Source organism: Nerophis lumbriciformis, linkage group LG37 (genome assembly GCF_033978685.3).
Source record: "Nerophis lumbriciformis linkage group LG37, RoL_Nlum_v2.1, whole genome shotgun sequence".
Taxonomy (NCBI): Eukaryota; Metazoa; Chordata; class Actinopteri; order Syngnathiformes; family Syngnathidae; genus Nerophis; species Nerophis lumbriciformis.
Window position 1 is genome coordinate 11,742,183 of NC_084584.2, and position 20,318 is coordinate 11,762,500.

The 20,318-nt window shown below is 37.5% G+C and overlaps 1 protein-coding gene across 3 annotated transcripts in view; it reads right to left on the bottom strand.

Annotated features, from left to right (window-relative positions):
* nobox (NOBOX oogenesis homeobox) overlaps positions 1-9,488 on the bottom strand; it is a 32,239-nt gene extending 22,751 nt beyond the window's left edge. The window contains exons 1-2 of one of the 3 annotated variants that reach the window (XM_061931139.1): positions 9,323-9,488; positions 3,835-4,442 (exon numbers count right to left, since the gene is read on the bottom strand). In XM_061931139.1, the coding sequence (XP_061787123.1) occupies positions 3,835-4,442; positions 9,323-9,359 (645 nt within the window). In that variant the 5' untranslated portion in view covers positions 9,360-9,488. Of the gene's footprint in view, positions 1-3,834; positions 4,443-8,831; positions 9,008-9,305 lie in introns of those variants that run through there. The other 2 variants (XM_061931140.1, XM_061931138.1) reach the window with 2 other exon arrangements.
* Positions 9,489-20,318: the final 10,830 nt, after the last annotated feature.

Below are 20,318 nucleotides of genomic sequence, written 5' to 3' on the forward strand. Positions count from 1 at the left end.
ACTTTTTATTTTTTTTATTTTTTAGCAGTTAACAAAAAATCTTGGGGATCCAAAAGGGCCCCAAGTTATAATTTTTTTTTTAAATAAGTTAAAGTTTTTGTTTTTTCACTTTCTCCACTTAAGTCTCTATATCAACTTAGATCTAGCCGTCAATTTAATGTTTTTGTCATGTATTTATTTTGTTTGTTTTTTGCCCTTTTTGTCCAAGATTATTTTATTTTTTTAATATGGCAAACACAAAAAATGCACTATTTGATGCAAAGTAATTGGAGCCTTAAATAGGTCAGCAATTCATAACATTGATTTTGATTCATTATAGCGTTCAAAGTGCGGCCTGTAGCTATTTTTTTTTTAGCATTCTAATATTAGCATGGTCATTTTTTTTTTTCTTCAAATTTAGCATTTAAGATTTTGTTACTTGACGAATGCTACCTGTTAGCATGCTAACATTAGTAGGCTAGCTTTTTTAGCTAGTTTCATAGGTATACACCAGGGTTATATTTTGATGGATAGATAGTACTTTATTGATTTTGGTACTTAATGTATGCTAACGTTATCATGCTAACTTCTTTCAAAAATTGTTCAGGTATACGTCGCAGAGTAATATGTTTTGGTACTTGACACATGCTACAGTTTTAGCATGGTAACATTAGCATGCTATTTTTTTAATAGGTATACCTCACCTAGATATGTACAACCCAGTGTCATATATTTTGCTATTTCACTAATGCTAACTGTTAGTGCGCTGTTGTTTGCATGATACTGTTAGCATGCTAGCTCACTTTGCTATTTTATTTTATTTTAGCAACGGCAGTTTAAAAAAAATAAATTAAAAAATCCTGGGGATCCGAAAAGGGTCCCATCATAAGTGTTAAACATATATATATTATTATTATTATTATTATTATTATTTTTAACACTTAAATCGCTAGATCAACTTTAGATCTGTCGATTAGAATTTTTTTTACTAGAATGTGAAAACATTGTCTTTAATATGGCAAAAACACAAAAAAATGCAACATTGTCCCCAAAACATATTTCAAAGTGGAATATTTGATGTGAAGTAATTGGAGCCTTAGATAGGTCAATAATTCATAACATTGATTTTGATTCATTATAATTTTTTGAACAATGACAGCCCCCCACACCCCCTTCCCAAAAAAAACACACTCAAAATTCTTAGTGGTCCAAAAGGGCCCCACTCAAAAAAGTTTTAAATGGAAGTCAAATATGTTTTAGTATTTTTCCTTTATATGTCTCTTGATCAACTTCAGATATCTCTGTCAGTAAGCGTTTATTTCATTAATTTTTTTTAAAACTTGTTTTATGCCTTTTTATTGCTAAAGAAAACTCACAAAATATTTTCCCTAAAAAATATTTCAAGTTGAATATTTAATGTGAAGTAATTGGGGCCTTGAATATGTCAATAATTCATAACATTGATTTTGATTCAATATATATGTTTTTTTAGTGAAGGCCATTAAAAAAAAACAAAAAAAAACATGGAGATCTGAAAAGGGTCCCACTCATAAGTGTTACACACATACATATATTATTCTTTAACACTTAAATCTCGAGATCAACTTCAGATCTGTCGATTACTCCATATTTTATGTGAAGTAATTAGAGCTTTAAATAGGTCAATAATTCATAACATTGATTTGATTCATTATAATTTTTCGAACAATGACAGTTTAAACCCCCCCTCCAAAAAAAAGACACTAAAATTCTTAGGGGTCCAAAAGGGCCCCACTTACTATTTTTTCTTTATATGTCTCTAGATCGACTTCAGATATCTCTGTCAGTAAGTGTTTATTTCATTTTCTTTTTTTTTTGACTTGTTTTATGCCTTTTTTTTTTTTGCTAAAGAAAACTCACAAAATATTTTCCCTAAAAAATATTTCAAGGTGGGATATTTAATGTGAAGTAATTGGGGCCTTGAATATGTCAATAATTCATAACATTGATTTTGATTCAATATTTTTTTTTTTTTGTGAAGGCCGTTCAAAAAAACACACAAAAAAAAAAAAACACGGAGATCTGAAAAGAGTCACACTCATAAGTGTTAAACACATACATGCACACATGTATACATAATTCTTTTTAACACTTAAATCTCGAGATCAACTTCAGATCTGTTGATTACTCCATATTTGACGTGAAGTAATTGGAACTTTAAATAGGTCAATAATTCATAACATTGATTTGGATTCATTATAATTTTTTGAACAATGACAGTTTAACCCCCCCCCCCCCAAAAAGACACTAAAATTCTTAGGGGTCCAAAAGGGCCCCACTCAAAAAAGTTTTAAAAATACATCAAATATTTTTAGTATTTTTCCTTTACATGTCTCTGGATCAACTTCAGATATCTCTGTCAGTGTGTGTTTATTTCATTTTTTTTAAAACTTGTTTTATGCCTTTTTTTTTTGCTAAAGAAAACTGAAAAAATATTTTCTCTAAAAATATTTCAAGGTTGAATATTTAATGTGAAGTAAATGGAGCCTTGAATATGTCAATAATTCATAACATTGATTTTGATTCATTAGAATGTTTTGAACAATGACAGTTTAAACCCCTCCCCCCTCCAAAAAAAGACACTAAAATTCTTTGTGGTTAAAAAGGGCCCCACTCAAAAAAGTTTTAAAAATACATCAAACATTTTTTGTATTTTTCCTTTATATGTCTCTACATCAACTTCAAAATATCTCTGTCAGTGTTTATTTTCTTTTTTTAAACTTGTTTGTGTTATGCCTTTTTTGCTAAAGAAAACTCACAAAATATTTTCCTTAAAAATATTTCAAGGTGGAATATTTAATGTGAAGTAAATTTTTATTAATTTAATGTGTTATTAATTTAATGTGTTATTAATTTAATGTGAAGTAAATTTTTATTGCTAAAGAAAACTCACAAAGTATTTTCCTTAAAAATATTTCAAGGTGGAATATTTAATGTGAAGTAATTGGGGCATTGAATATGTCAATAATTTATCATATTGATTTTAATTCATTATTTATTTTTTAGTCAAGGCCGTTTAAAAAAAAACACGGAGATCTGAAAAGGGTCCCACTCATAAGTGTTAAACATATATATATTATTATTTTTAACATTTAAATCTCGAGATCAACTTCAGATCTGTCGAATACTCCATATTTGATGTGTAGTAATTGGAGCTTTAAATATGTCAATAATTCATAACATTGATTTTGATTCATTATAATTTTTTGAACAATGACAGTTCAAACCCCCCTTCCAAAAAAAAGACACTAAAATTATTAGGGGTCCAAAAGGGCCCTACTCAAAAAAGTTTTTAAAATAAGTCAAATATTTTTTGTATTTTTCCTTTATATGTCTCTAGATCAACTTCAGATATCTGTCAGTAAGTGTTTATTTTATTTTTCTAATTTGTTTGTTTTATGCCTTTTTTGCTAAAGAAAACTGACAAAATATTTTCCCTAAAAAATATTTTAAGGTGCAATATTTAATGTGAAGTAAATGGAGTCTTGAATATGTCAATAATTCCTAACATTGATTTTGATTCATTATAATTTTTTTAGCAATGGCAGTTTTAAAGAAAAAGATGCCTGCATGTCAGATTTGTGTTATTAGAGTCGAGATTGCAACTTTTTCTCGTTACATTTCACCTGTTTGCTCTTTTATTCCACTTTGTTTTTTTGTAATAGTATTTTTAAGAATGTGCCGCGGGCCGTTAAAAAATGAACTGCGGGCCACAAATGGGCCAGACTTTGGACCCCCCATCTTGCACATGAGTGTGGCGGCACGGACACAGGTGAATATATGACATCATGTGATGAGGACAGACAAGATGGTCACCTCCAGTGGTTCCAGACCCTGCTGAGACACGGTGTGTGTCAAAAAGGGACTGGGGGGCCTCTTGGTCCCGTGCTGGGGGGACGGCGCAGGTTGTATGGGGACCGAGTTCTGGGAAGAGTACAGCAAGGGGACTTGGACCGGGTGGCAGTACAGGCCCGAGCCACCACAGCCCAGGTAGAGGTGCTCGCTGAGGTCACATGTGCTCATCAGTCCCACGGGCGGCTCCGTCAGACCCGAGCTCTCCTCCGGACTCAGCGGCACCGCTTCCGGTTTCTTGCCCTCGTCCTTGTGGACCCTCTTCTTCATTCGCTCACTTGGCCTCTTCCCTCTTGGCCTTCCACTCCTCTTCTGCTGCTGCTGTTCGCTGTTGTCCTCAGGGCTCCTCTTTTCTTGGCCCTCTGGCTTACTGCGCACTGGGTAGCTTTTGTCGGCCATCTTGGCGTCCTCCGCCTCGCTGCCTTTGGGCCTCACCCTCTCCTGGTCGTCTTGCGGTCCTCTCCCCTGGTCTTTCTCCTCTCCTTGCGCCGTCACGTCCTCTTCTCCTTCTCCACTGCTCCTCTCCCGACTGTCCTGGGTTTCCAGCTCCTCACAGAGGAGGCTTGGACAGCCTGTATATAAATAAATAAATAAAAACACGTGGGAACATTCTTCTCCAAATTGCAATCTGTCTTGTTAAAAAAGTCACAGAAGTAGAGGTTAGCTTGCACACCTGATGCTAAACAACAATGGTAGGCATGAAAAAAACACTAACCTACTTAGTATCAACCATCTGATATGGACTTATGCTGTCTTTAAGTTAAAGTGGAGTGGCAATTGTTTTTGGTGACACCGAATAGCCACAATAACTAATTAAGCTCAGGTGGAATGATGCGGACACGTTTGCTACTGGATACTTTCTAGTATGCCTTGGAGACTTTGTATGTGTAAGTAATATGCAACTATAATTGTTTGATACTTGTTTATGTTGACAAACCAATGATGACTGGGTATGTCTAGCTTGTGTGCTATTGTGTGCTTAGCTGTTGTGTAGCTGCTCACTCCTAGTAGCCTATAGCCTGGCTATTTTGTAAATGACTTGACTAAAATAGAGGAAATTGTGTGCTTACTGGAGGACATTTAGATGTTGACTGGCGGATAATCGATTGATTAATTGGATTAGAAACAGCTACAATTATCCATCCATCCATTTCCTACCGCTTGTCCCTTTCGGGGTCGCTGCAGCTGCATTCGGGCGGAAGGCGGAGTACACCCTGGACAAGTCGCCACCTCATCGCAGGGCCAACACAGATAGCAAACCATACCTTGCTACCACACAAATGTACAATTCTTAACAAAAAAGGAGAAATATATCCTTAGGGAAATATGTCCAGTCAATTCCGGACTATAAGCTCCTACTCTTTTCCTACACTTTGTACACTGCGACTTATAAAACGGTGCGGCTCATTCATGAGGAGGCTGCACTCCTTCAACGTCTGTAAAAAACTCTTGTGGATGTACTACCAGTCTGTGGTTGCCAGTGTTCTGTACTACATCGTAGTGTGCTGGGGGGGCAGTACATCTAAGAAGGACAGCTCCAGATTGGAGAAACTGATCAGGCGGGCCGGTTCTACGATCGGAATAAAACTGGACTCACTGGTGACGGTGGCAGAGAAGAGGACTGTGGAAAAACTAGTGAGCATCCTGGATGATGCCAGTCACCCTCTGCATACCGTTGTCAGTAGCCAGAGGAGCCTGTACAGTTCTAGACTGCTTCATCCCAAGTGCAGGACTAATAGACTAAAAAACTCCTTTGTCCCACACGCCATTAGACTGTACAACTCCTCTCTGGGGAGGAGGGCGGGGGTGTAGTACTAGGATGACAGGGGATGCAAAACAATTACAGTGCAATACTTTTTCATAACATGGTCACTACTGCTTAGTTTCTCTTGTTATATTCTTATTTTACTGTTATATTTTTATTCTCATTGTTGCTTTTTATTTTTATTCCATTGTAATATTTTTCTATTTTGTTTCCATTCATATCCCCATTATTTACTTTTTTTAAATTCAATCTCAATTCTGTACACGGCTGCTGGCATTTTAATTTTCCTGAGGGAACTCTCCTGAAGGAATCAATAAAGTACTATCTATCTATCTATCATAGATTTAAAAAAAAAAAAAAAGCAAATACACTGAAAAGGTTTTATGGTTTGTGCTATGGCGCCATCTTTTGGACGAGTTCGTTCACTGCTGGTGCTGCAGTGCTCTTCTTTTTTTTTCTTTTTTTTCCTACAGCCCCCTCCAAAAATATTTAAATGTATAGTAAAAATAAAAATAATATAACCCTCTGTCCCCTCTTACCGGTTCGACAGTTTTTTTGCACATTTTTTTTTGCCTCCCACAACAAAATGTCATCTAAAACTTCTCTTAAAATGATTATATTAAATTTTATCATTAAGTATTACCATATCAAATATAAAGAACTTTCGTACTTTCAAGTAAAACAATGGAAAAAAAGTTTGTCTACGACAATCTGATGGTAAATTTGCATTTGGGTCAAAATATTGACCTTAATTTAAATTACGCAAACAACTAATTTACTGGGATTAATCGGATATGAAAAATAGCACTAATTTATTGACATATTTGTTTTGCTTTGTAGTTTTTAGCACACTTTAATAAAATATTTTTTTAAATTGCAAAAGAAACACTTTTTTTCTACACCCCCCTCCAAAAAAAAAATTACATTAAAAAAATGTATAATAAACATTTTACTAAACATTTCTGTGTAAATAACTCATTTCACTGCGGCTTATATATGGAAAAAAAATGTTTTCTTCTAAAATTTAGTGGGTGCAGCTAATATACCGGTGAGTCCTATATTATAATATATTTTATTTAAAAATAAAAAAAGGACATATACACTTTTTCTAAAAAAATTCTACACCCCCCTCCAAAAAAAAAAGTGACATTAAAAATTTTTATAATAAACATTTTACTAAACATTTCTGTGTAAATAACTAATTTCACTGCGGCTTATATATAGAAAAAATAAATATTTTATTCTACAATTTAGTAGGTGCAGCTAATATACCGGTGAATCCTATATTATGTTTTTTTTTTGTTTTTTTTTTAAAAGGGCAAAATAAACTTTTTCTAAAAAATTTCTACACCCCCCTCCAAAAAAAAAGTGACATTAAAAAAATGTATAATAAACATTTTACTAAACATTTCTGTGTAAATAACTCATTTCACTGCGGCTTATATATGGAAAAAGTTTATATTTTATTCTAAAATTTAGTGGGTGCAGCTAATTTACCGGTGAGTCCTATATTATGTTTTTTTTTTTTTTTTTTTTAAAGGGCAAAATAAACTTTTTCTAAAAAATTCTACACCCCCCTCCAAAAAAAATGGACATTAAAAAAAAAGTATAATAAACATTTTACTAAACATTTCTGTGTAAATAACTAATTTCACTGCGGCTTATATATGGGGAAAAAAATGTTTCTTCTAAAATTTAGTGGGTGCAGCTAATATACCGGTGGGTCCTATATTATAATATATTTTATTTAGGGGAAAAAAAAGGGGAAAATTAACTTTTTCTAAAAAATTTCTACACCCCCCTCCAAAAAAATTGTGATATTAAAAAAATGTATAATAAACATTTTACTAAACATTTCTGTGTAAATAACTCATTTCACTGCGGCTTATATATGGAGAAAAAATGTTTCTTCTAAAATTTAGTGGGTGCAGCTAATATACCGGTGAGTCCTATATTATAATATATTTTATTTAGAAAAAAAAAAAGGGCAAAATAAACTTTTTCTAAAAAAATTCTACACCCCCCTCCAAAAAAAAGTGACATTAAAAATGTTTATAATAAACATTTTACTAAACATTTCTGTGTAAATAACTCATTTCACTGCCGCTTATATATGGAGAAAAAAAATGTTTTCTTCTAAAATGTAGTGGGTGCAGCTAATATATCGAGTCCTATATTATAATATATTTTATTTAAAAAAAAAAAAAAAGGGCAAAATAAACTTTTTCTAAAAAATTTCTACACCCCCCTCCAAAAAAAAAGTGACATTAAAAAAATGTATAATAAAAATTTTACTAAACATTTCTGTGTAAATAACTAATTTCACTGCGGCTTATATATGGGGGAAAAAAACTTTTTCTTCTAAAAAATTTAGTGGGTGCAGCTAATATACCAGTGAGTCCTATATTATAATATATTTTATTTAAAAATAAAAAAAGGACAAAATAAACTTTCTAAAAAAATTCTACACCCCCCTCCAAAAAAAAAAAGTGACATTAAAAAAATTTATAATAAACATTTTACTAAACATTTCTGTGTAAATAACTAATTTCACTGCGGCTTATATATAGAAAAAATAAATATTTTATTCTACAATTTAGTAGGTGCAGCTAATATACCGGTGAATCCTATATTATGTTTTTTTTTTTTTTTTTTTTTAAAGGGCAAAATAAACTTTTTCTAAAAAATTTCTACACCCCCCTCCAAAAAAAAAGTGACATTAAAAAAATGTATAATAAACATTTTACTAAACATTTCTGTGTAAATAACTCATTTCACTGCGGCTTATATATGGAAAAAGTTAATATTTTATTCTAAAATTTAGTGGGTGCAGCTAATTTACCGGTGAGTCCTATATTATGTTTTTTTTGTTTTTTTTTAAAGGGCAAAATAAACTTTTTCTAAAAAATTCTACACCCCCCTCCAAAAAAATGGACATTAAAAAAAAAGTATAATAAACATTTTACTAAACATTTCTGTGTAAATAACTCATTTCACTGCGGCTTATATATGGGGAAAAAAATGTTTCTTCTAAAATTTAGTGGGTGCAGCTAATATACCGGTGAGTCCTATATTATATTTTATTTAGAAAAAAAAAAGGGCAAAATAAACTTTTTCTAAAAAATTTCTACACACCCCTCCAAAAAATAGAAAATAAAATAGGGGATAAATATAAAAATAAATTGTCCCCCCTTACCGGTCTGACAGTTTTTTTTGCCTCCCACAACAAAATGTCCATCCATCCATCCATTTCCTACCGCTTGTCCCTTTTGGGGTCATCTAAAACTTCTCTTAAAATGATTACATTAAGTTTTATCAACAAGTATTACCATTAAGCACACAACAAAGCAGCTAAATAACCACACGTGAGGACAAAAGTCAACTAATTGCGGCAAGGTGACTTCATTAATTAGTGTCCCAGGTGTGCTAATTAATTAGCAGAGCGAGGCTAGCTAGCTGCGGCTAAAGCTAGCCAACATGTCCCCTGCGCCCAACAAGGTCATTGGAGTTAATTAGAGTCCTGGGCTTCTTAAAAAAGGTCTCATTTGGGGTTGGAGACAGGGAACGGATTATAAACTTTGAAAAAGTCTTACTCAAAAAGTGTATTAAAGTCACGCAGAAAGTTGGCTAGCCAATGAGAGGACGACGATATTAAGTCAACAACAATTACCGGAAAAGGAGGCTTACCGAAGTCGGGCTGGCCTAACTCGCCTTCTCCGTCCATCAGGTCGTCACTAAACCAATAAATGTCGGCAAACAAGCAATTAAGGCGCGCTGGGGCGACAAGCAAAGCTTTGCTCGTCAAACGATGAGCTGATATTGATTGATTGATTGATTGATTAGTTTGGCCTGGCGCCGTGAACCCCAGGCAGCCAATCAGAGCGCAGTAAATAATCGTCCCCCCTGCCAAATAAGGTCATTGCGTTGTTTTCCCCCACTGAAAAAACGGAAGCTGTATTTAATCACGTGAATGATGTCATTTAAACGCTCCCATTATTGCTATTTACTGTAGCGTGTAAGCGGCATTACACGTGAATGTTAAACTAGGCCAAAGATGGAATGATAAATGTCGCTTTGGTGTCGGTTTAACTGCGACTTGGCGGTTCATTGTTGCGCAAAACACTCTAACGAGCCAATAAGGCACGTTTCACGTCACACTGCTTTCCTAATGAGGCGTCAGTTTGTAGTAGTTACAGTCCTGGTCAGCAGAGGGCGACATGTTGGATGAGGAGGCACTGATTTTTGATTAGATTTTTATTAAGGATCCCCATTAGCTGGTTGCCACAACAACCCACTAGTCTTCCTGGGGTCCACAAACTCAATACAATTACAAGTAAAAGCATATAATTATAACTACACAATACAGAAACAAGTAAAAGCATCAAAAAGCAAACAATTTACAGTCACAGAATAATAATTACCATATAAATATAGCTACACAATACAAAACCAAACAAAAATCATCAACAAGCAAACTAATTTACAGACTCAGATAAAATATTACTTTCCTTTTAAAAACCTGTTTACTTTCAATACCGGTACGTGAGAATTCGAGGCAGGCTACTCGCAGTGGTTCTTAACCTTGTTGGAGGTACCGAACCCCACCAGTTCCATATGTGCATTCACCGAACCCTTCTTTAGTGAAAAGGGATAGTTTTTTTGGTTGGTCGGCAGATTTTTCAAAACACTTAAATGGAAGAGGAATTATTTTCTCGTATATTTCATTGTCAAATATGGCCCAAGTAGTATTTATAGTACTCCGATAATCCGGGATCATTCATTTAAACTATGGATGATAATTTATAGAAATATTCTTCATATTTCAAAAGGGTCCAAAAGCAGAATTTAAGACTTAGACTTCCATCCATCCATCCATCCATCTTCTTCCGCTTATCCGAGGTCGGGTCGCGGGGGTAGCAGCCTAAGCAGGGAAGCCCAGACTTCCCTCTCCCCAGCCACTTCGTCCAGCTCCTCCCGGGGGATCCCGAGGCGTTCCCAGGCCAGCCGGGAGACATAGTCTTCCCAACGTGTCCTGGGTCTTCCTCGTGGCCTCCTACCAGTCGGACGTGCCCTAAACACCTCCCTAGGGAGGCGCTCGGGTGGCATCCTGACTAGATGCTCGAACCACCTCATCTGGCTCCTCTCGATGTGGAGGAGCAGCGGCTTTACTTTGAGCTCCCCCCGGATGACAGAGCTTCTCACTCTATCTCTAAGGGAGAGCTCCGCCACCCGGCGGAGGAAACTCATTTCGGCCGCTTGTACCCGTGATCTTGTCCTTTCGGTCATAACCCAAAGCTCATGACCATAGGTGAGGATGGGAACGTAGATCGACCGGTAAATTGAGAGCTTTGCCTTCCGGCTCAGCTCCTTCTTCACCACAACGGATCGATACAGCGTCCGCATTACTGAAGACGCCGCACCGATCCGCCTGTCGATCTCACGATCCACTCTTCCCTCACTCGTGAACAAGACTCCGAGGTACTTGAACTCCTCCACTTGGGGCAAGATCTCCTCCCCAACCCGGAGATGGCACTCCACCCTTTTCCGGGCGAGAACCATGGACTCGGACTTGGAGGTGCTGATTCTCATCCCAGTCGCTTCACACTCAGCTGCGAACCGATCCAGTGAGAGCTGAAGATCCTGGCCAGATGAAGCCATCAGGACCACATCATCTGCAAAAAGCAGAGACCTAATCCTGCAGCCACCAAACCGGATCCCCTCAACGCCTTGACTGCGCCTAGAAATTCTGTCCATAAAAGTTATGAACAGAATCGGTGACAAAGGGCAGCCTTGGCGGAGTCCAACCCTCACTGGAAACGTGTCCGACTTACTGCCGGCAATGCGAACCAAGCTCTGACACTGATCATACAGGGAGTGGACCGCCACAATCAGACAGTCCGAAACCCCATATTCTCTGAGCACTCCCCACAGGACTTCCCGAGGGACACGGTCGAATGCCTTCTCCAAGTCCACAAAGCACATGTAGACTGGTTGGGCAAACTCCCATGCACCCTCAAGGTTAGACTTGACTATTATTGTCATTCAAATTTGAACTTTACAGTACAGATAAGAACAACATTTTGTTGCATTAGCTCGTTGTAGTGCAGGATAAAAGAGCAATAAGGTGCAGATATAAATAAATAGATTACCGTACAGATAAATATATTGCACTTTTGCATATGCATCCACGTTTATGGATGTATGTTATATATCGTTTATATTCCAGCGAGTTAATCCGTTTTTGGGGGGGAATTGAGGGGATTATTATCCAGAACATCCACATCACCAACAAGGACCTGTACGGGCAACTGCCGAGGCTCAGCAAGAAGGTAACAGCTAGGAGGATGAGGCTGGCCGGCCACTGCCGCAGACATCGGGAGCTCCCGGCCAGCAGGCTGGTCCTATGGGAACCAGCGCACGGGCATCGATCGCGAGGACGTCCCGCGCTAACGTACGTGGACATCCTGAAGAAAGATGCGGGAGCTGAAAGCTCTACGTAGATGGCCTGGTGTATGGAGAACCGTGAATGATAGGAGACTCCGATGGAAGCTCGTCTGAGGACGACTGAGAGAGATAATGATACGTTCAAGAGTCTTATGGCCTGAGGGAAGAGGCTGTTACAGAACCTGGAGGTTCTGCTACGAAGGCTGCGGAACCTCTTTCTAGAGTCCAGCAGTGAAAACAGTCCTTGGTGGGGGTGGGAGGAGTCTCTGCAGATTTTCAGAGCCCTGGTCCGGCAGCGGCTTTTTGCAATTTCCTGGATAGGAGGAAGAGGAGTCCTGATGATCTTTTCCGCCGTCCTCACCACTCTCTGCAGAGACTTCCAGTCTGAGGCATTGCAGGCTCCATTCCAGACAGAGATGCATTTGGTCAGCAGGCTCTCTATAGTGCCTCTGTAGAATGTGCTGAGAGCTCCGGGTGTGTGGCGACCAGGTCATATTGTCAGTTATCTGCACCCCCAGGGAACTCGGTGCTGCTCACGATCTCCACTGCTGTGCCGTTGATGTAGAGTGGAGTGTGGCTGGACTGGTGCCTCCTGAAGTCCACTGATGATCTCCTTGGTCTTGTCGACATTCAGGACCAGGTTGTTGGTTCTGCACCAGTCAACCAGATGTTTCACCTCCTCCCAGTAGTCCATGTCGTTGTTGTCACGGATGAGGCCCACAACCGTTGTGTCGTTCGCATACTTCCCACTACGTGTTTACTTCCCGTCGGCTTTCAGGAGGATCACACTTTTAGGCCTCACGGAGATCCCGAGTGAAACTGCAGTAACAAGCAGAAAAACAAAGAATATATTGATGATTGACATCATGCATTAATTAGTATTCAAACTCAAATACTGTGGCTTATTATTTGCATAAACAATGTTGTCAGTCTGTGTTGGCCCTGCTTCATCCACCTCCGCGTCCCCGACAGGGACAAGAAGATGGTTGGTACTGTCCTGATTGACTTTAGTGCGGCATTCCATGTCGTAGATCACGACACAATGATCTCCAAACTGAGAAAATACGGTTTTAATAGTATGTCACTTTCTTGGATGTTGAGCTATCTATCAGGAAGATCACAGAGAGTGTGTTTTAATCTAAACGCAAGTACAATTACTGCAAGGAAGCTGCTTAGGTCCTTTACTCTTTATTATTTTTACTAATGATCTTCCCTGTGTTACAACAAACACCAATATGGTTACGTATGCAGATGACACAACTCTATACAGTACTGCCTCTACCAGTGACGTGCGGTCACTAGAGGCAGGTGAGGCGGGGACTCACCTGCCATCATGGAAAGAAAAAAAATGTAAAAAGAAAAAAAAAAAATTAAATTGTTATATGTATCCAGTGATTATACTATAAAGTTATTTTCCATTTAACTTCACCAGTTTTAGATTATTTTTATTCAAAATCGCTGAATTTTCACATTTGCCGTTCAAATACTGAGAAGAGACGGTGCGGTGAACAGCAGCCAGTCGAGGCACGTCACTCAGTGCCGCAACATGGATTGCGCAATGACTCGGCTAACTGCTGGCCTGCTGTGCAGTGAGACCGTATTGCTACATGAATTATATTATACATTTCCATAGTTTAGTTAGCTGAGGTATATAATGTACAGTGTATTTTGTCAACAACTGTATGTGTGTAACGTATTTCTTGTGCTGAGCGATCATAAAACTGCTGCGAAGACGCACTGGCTGAGGCTCGCGTAACCCCGCCTCCTGGTGCTGGTTAAGGCACCTTCGCCGCAGACTGCACCCCCCGACGAGAGCGCCACACCAACCAAAGCCCACACCCAAACCCTCCACATGCAAGAATGAATCCACCCAAAAAAAGTCACTTAACAAGAAGCCAAAAAGTGCAAAAACAACATTGCTCGCGCCGGAGGAGCCGTGAACGACTGCAAGGACACAACATTAGGTACACCTGCAGACTGCAGCACGGATTTCATATTTCATTCATTCACAACTCCTCCAACACAAACACCACTGTTCCCGCACTTATAAGTAAAGGTAAGACCATAATAACGTTTTTTTTATTAAATGTGCTTTTTTGTGTGCTACAGTTTGTATGTGTAAAGGTAAGTTAAAGCAGGGGCATCACTAGCTTTTAAGGACAGGGGGGGCTTTGCCCCCAGGAGATGCACAGGATGCGAGCGAATGTTACGCACGAGCACAAAACTTCACAAACGGCTAACAAAGACTTAGAAATTATTCATTGTTATTATTATTTTTTTTTTTAAATGCATGGGACGAAATGAAATGCTCCCTGGGACGATGGCTTTTAACCATATATTTTCTTTTTCTTTTTATGTATTTATTCATTTTACATTTTATATTAAATGTCTTGGTTTTTCCTCCCTCTGAAAATCCTATTAAATGTTTAACAAGCCATCCTATAATAATAAAACAGCTATTAATGTAACAATACAATAAAACAAATATATTTAATGATGTTTTTTTCATTATTTTAACAATAGGCTAATGTATATTACTTTATATAGATTCTACAAGAAACACAAAACTTAAAAAATAAATTATTTACAATGTGCTTCGTACACCTGCAGGACCGCAAGCAAGATCGCAGAGAAAATGCGGGCTGGAATTTGAGTGATGTGGGCATTTTCTATATGAACAAGTGGAATGGATTGGATACCAACGCACGAAAGAGGCTCTCTACCTTACGCTACGAAGTGAGGGGAAACTGAGTGAATAATAACAGGTTATATGATTATTTATTTAAACTCATATTTGGGCCACTTTATAATGAATATGTCGGCATTTATTTGTAAAAACAACAACAAAAAAACAACAAATTATTTAGGGGGGTTTAAGAATATTTTAGGGGGGCTTGAGCCCCCCTAAAATAGGCCTAACAACGCCAATGAGTTAAAGTACCAATGATTGTCACACACACACTAGGTGTGGTGAAATTTATCCTCTGCATTTGACCCATCCCCTTGATCACCCCCTGGGAGGTGAGGGGAGCAGTGGGCAGCAGCGGCGCCGCGCCCGGGAATAATTGTTGGTGATTTAACCCCCAATTCCAACCCTTGATGCTGAGCGCCAAGCAGGGAAGAATGCTGGTATGAGCTTTTAAACATAACCCGTTAACTGCTGCCAATCAAATGGTGAATAAGATACTCTTTAGGGTTCATATGTTTGTAAATCTGACTGTGATGAAGTCAGTGCCTCACCAGTCATGAACCTCACCGCACGTCACTGGCCTCTACCTTAAATGACCTAGAAAATAACTTCAATCAGGACCTGGAGAGAGTGTCACGCTGGGTAAATGATAGTAAACTTGTTGTGAATATTGACAAAACAAAAAGGATTCTTTTTGGATCCAGGCATAGGCTTGTTGATGACACTCAGCTTCATATTTCAATGTCAGATACACCTATTGAGCAGGTTAAAAAAGCAAAACTGCTTGGTGTGCTATTAGACAGTCAACTGTCATGGTCCCATCATATTGATGGTATTTGAATGAAAATGGGAAGAGGTTTAGCCATGGTCTGGAAGTGCTCCACCTACTTGACATCCTCAACAATGGGTCAAGTCACACAGTCCTTGGTTTTCTGTCATTTTCATTACTGTCCAATAATATGGTCCGCTACGACTAAGTCTGACCTGAACAAACTGCAACTTGTTCAGAACAGAGCGGCTAGACTGGTACTTAAACGTTCTTTGCGCACTAATATTTCATTTATACATTCACGCATGTCCTGGTTGTCTGTTGAACAAAATATGCATTGTAGTCTCCTTATGTTCTTTAGAACTATCATGTTAGATCACAGGTGTCAAACTCAAGGCCCGCGGGCCAGATCTGGCCCGCCACGTCATTTTACATGGCCCACAAAAGCCTGGAAATAATTTGTCAATAAAGTACCTTATATTTTCTGTCTTTACTTTCTTATTTTCTTACTAAAGGTATTAGGTTGGTTTTTTTCATTTTGACGGGAAAAACAATTTTTTTAAATTAAAAATTCAAATAAATACTTAAATATCTGCTTAACTTATGATTTCGAAGCAAGTTATCCATCAAATTGTACGCGTGAAATACCCCTCGAAAGTAAAACTTTGTTTTTTGGACATGTACCTCAGGATTGGCTAAAGAAAGATAAACACTTAAAGGCCTACTGAAACCCACTACTGATAGTTTATATATCAATGATGGAATCTTAACATTGCAACACATGCCAATACAATTTTAAATTTCGCGCAAAATATCCTGCTGAAAACGTCTCGGTATGATGACGTCGGCGCGTGACGTCACGGATTGTAGCGGACATTTTGGGACAGCAAGGTGGCCAGCTATTAAGTCGTCTGTTTTCATTGCAAAATTCCACAGTATTCTGGACATCTGTGTTGGTGAATCTTTTGCAATTTGTTCAATGAACAATGGAGACAGCAAAGAAGAAAGCTGTAGGTGGGAAGCGGTGTTTTGCGGCAGGTGTTGTGCTGGATAACGCACCCCCGCCGTAGAATGCCCCCCCCTGACTGTTTTGCCGGATAATACAGCCGGTGTTTCATTGTTTACATTCCCAAAAGATGACAGACAAGCTTTACCATTGGCCTGTGGAGAACTGGGACAACAGAGACTCTTACCAGGAGGACTCTGAGTTGGATTTGGATACGCAGACGCGGTACCGTGAGTACGCATGCAGCTGCGGCTTCCAAACATTTGATCGCTTGCCCGTACGTGCGTGCCGCTATGTGCACGTCACGTACGTAACTTTGGGGACTTTGGGGAAATATATGTGCTGTATGAACTTTGGGGAGGTGAACGGTACTTTGGGCTGTGGGATTGAGTGTGTTGTGCAGGTGTTTGAGTTGTATTGGCGGCTTACATGGACGGGAGGGGGGAGGTGTTTGTTATGCGGGATTAATTTGTGGCATATTAAATATAAGCCTGGTTGTGTTGTGGCTAATAGAGTATATATATGTCTTGTGTTTATTTACTGTTTTAGTCATTCCCAGCTGAATATCAGGTCCCACCCGCCTCTCACAGCATCTTCCCTATCTGCCCTCTAGTCCTTCACTCTCACTTTCCTCATCCACAAATCTTTCATCTTCGCTCAAATTAATGGGGAAATCGTCGCTTTCTCGGTCCGAATCGCTCTCGCTGCTGGTGGCCATGATTGTAAACAATGTGCAGATGTGAGGAGCTCCACAACCTGTGACGTCACGCTACTCGTCTGCTACTTCCGGTACAGGCAAGGCTTTTTTTATCAGCGACCAAAAGTTGCGAACTTTATCGTCGATGTTCTCTACTAAATCCTTTCAGCAAAAATATGGCAATATCGCGAAATGATCAAGTATGACACATAGAATGGACCTGCTATCCCCGTTTAAATCAGAAAATCACATTTCAGTAGAGCTTTAATGAATATCCTACTGGTGGCTTGTAAAAAGACCATTACTAGGAAATGGATATCCCAAGAGAGCCCAACTTTGAATCAATGAATGGAAACAACAATGGACATATATACAATGGAGAAGATAACTGCCTTTATTAATTATAAATTGGATACATTTTCTTCATACTGGGAAAATTGGGTCAACTATGTCACGCCCCATAAACCTGACTTTAATTTTTCGAATTAGTGATTGTACTGCAAAGAAAGAAAAAAAAGTGTATATGTATGTATGTATATATATATGTATATATATGTGTATGTGTGTGTATGTATATATATATATATATATATATATATATATATATATATATATATATATATATATATATGTATCTGTTTATATTTTATTTTATTTCTGATTATTATTATTAATGTAATATTTATTTATATTTTTATATATTTAAAAAAAAATTATGTTTATTTGTTTGTAGATATTACTTTGTTTTTTTTGTTGTTTCTTTCTTTTTTGGGGTGGGTGGTATGGGTGGGATGTAAACTAAAATATTTTGACATTTAGGGCAGACAATAGATATATGATTTATGTGAATATGATGTAATGGATATGAATGTCTGATGCTGGATGTCAATTAAAAAAAAAAAAAAAAAAAAAAAAAAAGAAAGTTATATAAACATAACTCCAAAACTAAAAAAAAAAATTGTACACTATGAGAATGACCAATAGATTTTACTGTAACATTTACGGTGGTTTTTACAGCATGTACTGTGAGTTGAAAACAACAACAACAATGTTTTGGGGTTTTTTACAGTAAAATTTTGTCGACTCAGCTGTCATTTTTTTTTTTTTTTTTTTTTTTTTTTACTGTAAAATCCACGGTTGATGTTTTTACGGTGTATTACTGTAAATGGAATAACGGTACCACATTTTATTATGGTAAGAAACTGGCAGCTGAGGTACCAAAATAAAATTAATTTTATTTTTTCTATTGTTAAAAAAAATAACCATATATTTTACAGTAAAAGTCTGGCAACTAAGCTGCAATTTTTTTCTGTAAAAATAGTAGTATTTTTAACAGATTTTTTTTACACTGTACGCAAAAAAAAAAGTAAAATAATCCAATTCACAGGCAAATTAATTAATTATTTACTGTTACAAGCAGCCCTCTAATGGCAGCCATGACTGCAGTGTGGCCCTCAATGACAACAAGTTTGACACCCCTGTGTTAGATCAATCACCAGATTACTTTTACAAACAGTTTTTAAAATCAACTAACACACATATTCATGACACAGTTGTATTTTTCCTTTGTATAATGCTTGGTATTGTATATATTCTTTGTATTTTTATTTTGTATGCTCCTATATGGACCCCGGGAAGACTAGCAGTCGCGTTGGCGTCAGCTAATGGTGATCCAAACAATAAACAAGCGGTAGAAAATGGATGCAGTATCAGGTGATGGATGGCGTTGCAACTGAATCTGTGACCAACGGGCTGGTTGCTGAACCCAACATCACCACTAGATGGCGACAAACTCACATTGTACACACACTAACAGGGCAGAGCAGTCAACTCGCCACAAAATCGATCTCTAATCGAGCACAAAAGTTACACAACCTTGTCACAAAAGACACATAATGGTTACACAACCTTTGTCACTCTGACTTTTAGACAAATTGTTTACTTACAGACATTGCTTTTTGAAGCGTATGAGAGCTAAACTGCGTTCATTGAGACTCGCTACTAGTCTCCCATCATGCATTGCAACTTCCACAAACGCTTTCAAAATAAAACACACCGGTGCAAAACAATTGTCAACTTCCTGTCAAGAGAACGTGCAGGACTACAAGTTTGTCTTCTTTTTTTCTAATCCATCATAAAAGTCGATGTATAGTTTGATGTAATATCTAAAGGTGAACAATAATCCTTACAGCTTTTATTAATGATTAAATAGGGATTTTTTAAGATGTGTTTAATTATAGTTGTAATTTTGCTTCTGCTAGTGTGCTAGTATGCTAGTGTTGCTAACTTAAATGATGTCAAAATATAAAGTTAGCATGTAGCTCACGTAGCTCTGCTAGTGTTGCTAACCTGGCATGATGTTACAAATATATGAACATGTAGCTCACGTAGCTATGCCATTGTTGCTATAAACATGTTAAAATTAAAAGTTAGCATGTAGCTCACATAGCTATGCTAGTGTTGCTAACGTAGCATGGCGTTAAAATATAAAGTTAGCATGTAACTCACATAACTATGCTAGTGTTGCAAACCGAGAATAATGTTAAAGTGTAATGTTATGTTTTTCACATAGCTATGCTAATGTTGCTAACCTGGCATAATGCTAAAATGTAATGTGAGCATGTCGCTCACTATAGCTATGCTGATGTTGCTAACCTGGCATAATGTTAAAATGCAATGTCAACATGAAGCTCACATAGCTATGCTAGTGTTGCTAACCTGGCATGATGTTAAAAATGTATAATTAACATGTTGCTCACATAGCAATGCTATTGTGGCTATCAACATGTTCAAATTAAATGTTAGCATTTAGCTGACATATGCTAGTGTTGCTAACCTAACATGGCATTAGAATTTTAAGTTAGCATGTAGCTCACATAACTATGCTAGTGTTGCAAACTGAGAATAATGTTGAAGTGTTGCTCACATAGCTATGCTAATGTTGCTAACCTGGCATGATGTTAAAATGCAATGTCAACATGAAGCTCACATAGCTATGTTACTGTTGCCAACATATACTGTTAAAATTAAATGTTAGCATGTAGCTCACATGTAGCTTTGCTAATGTTGCTCACCTGG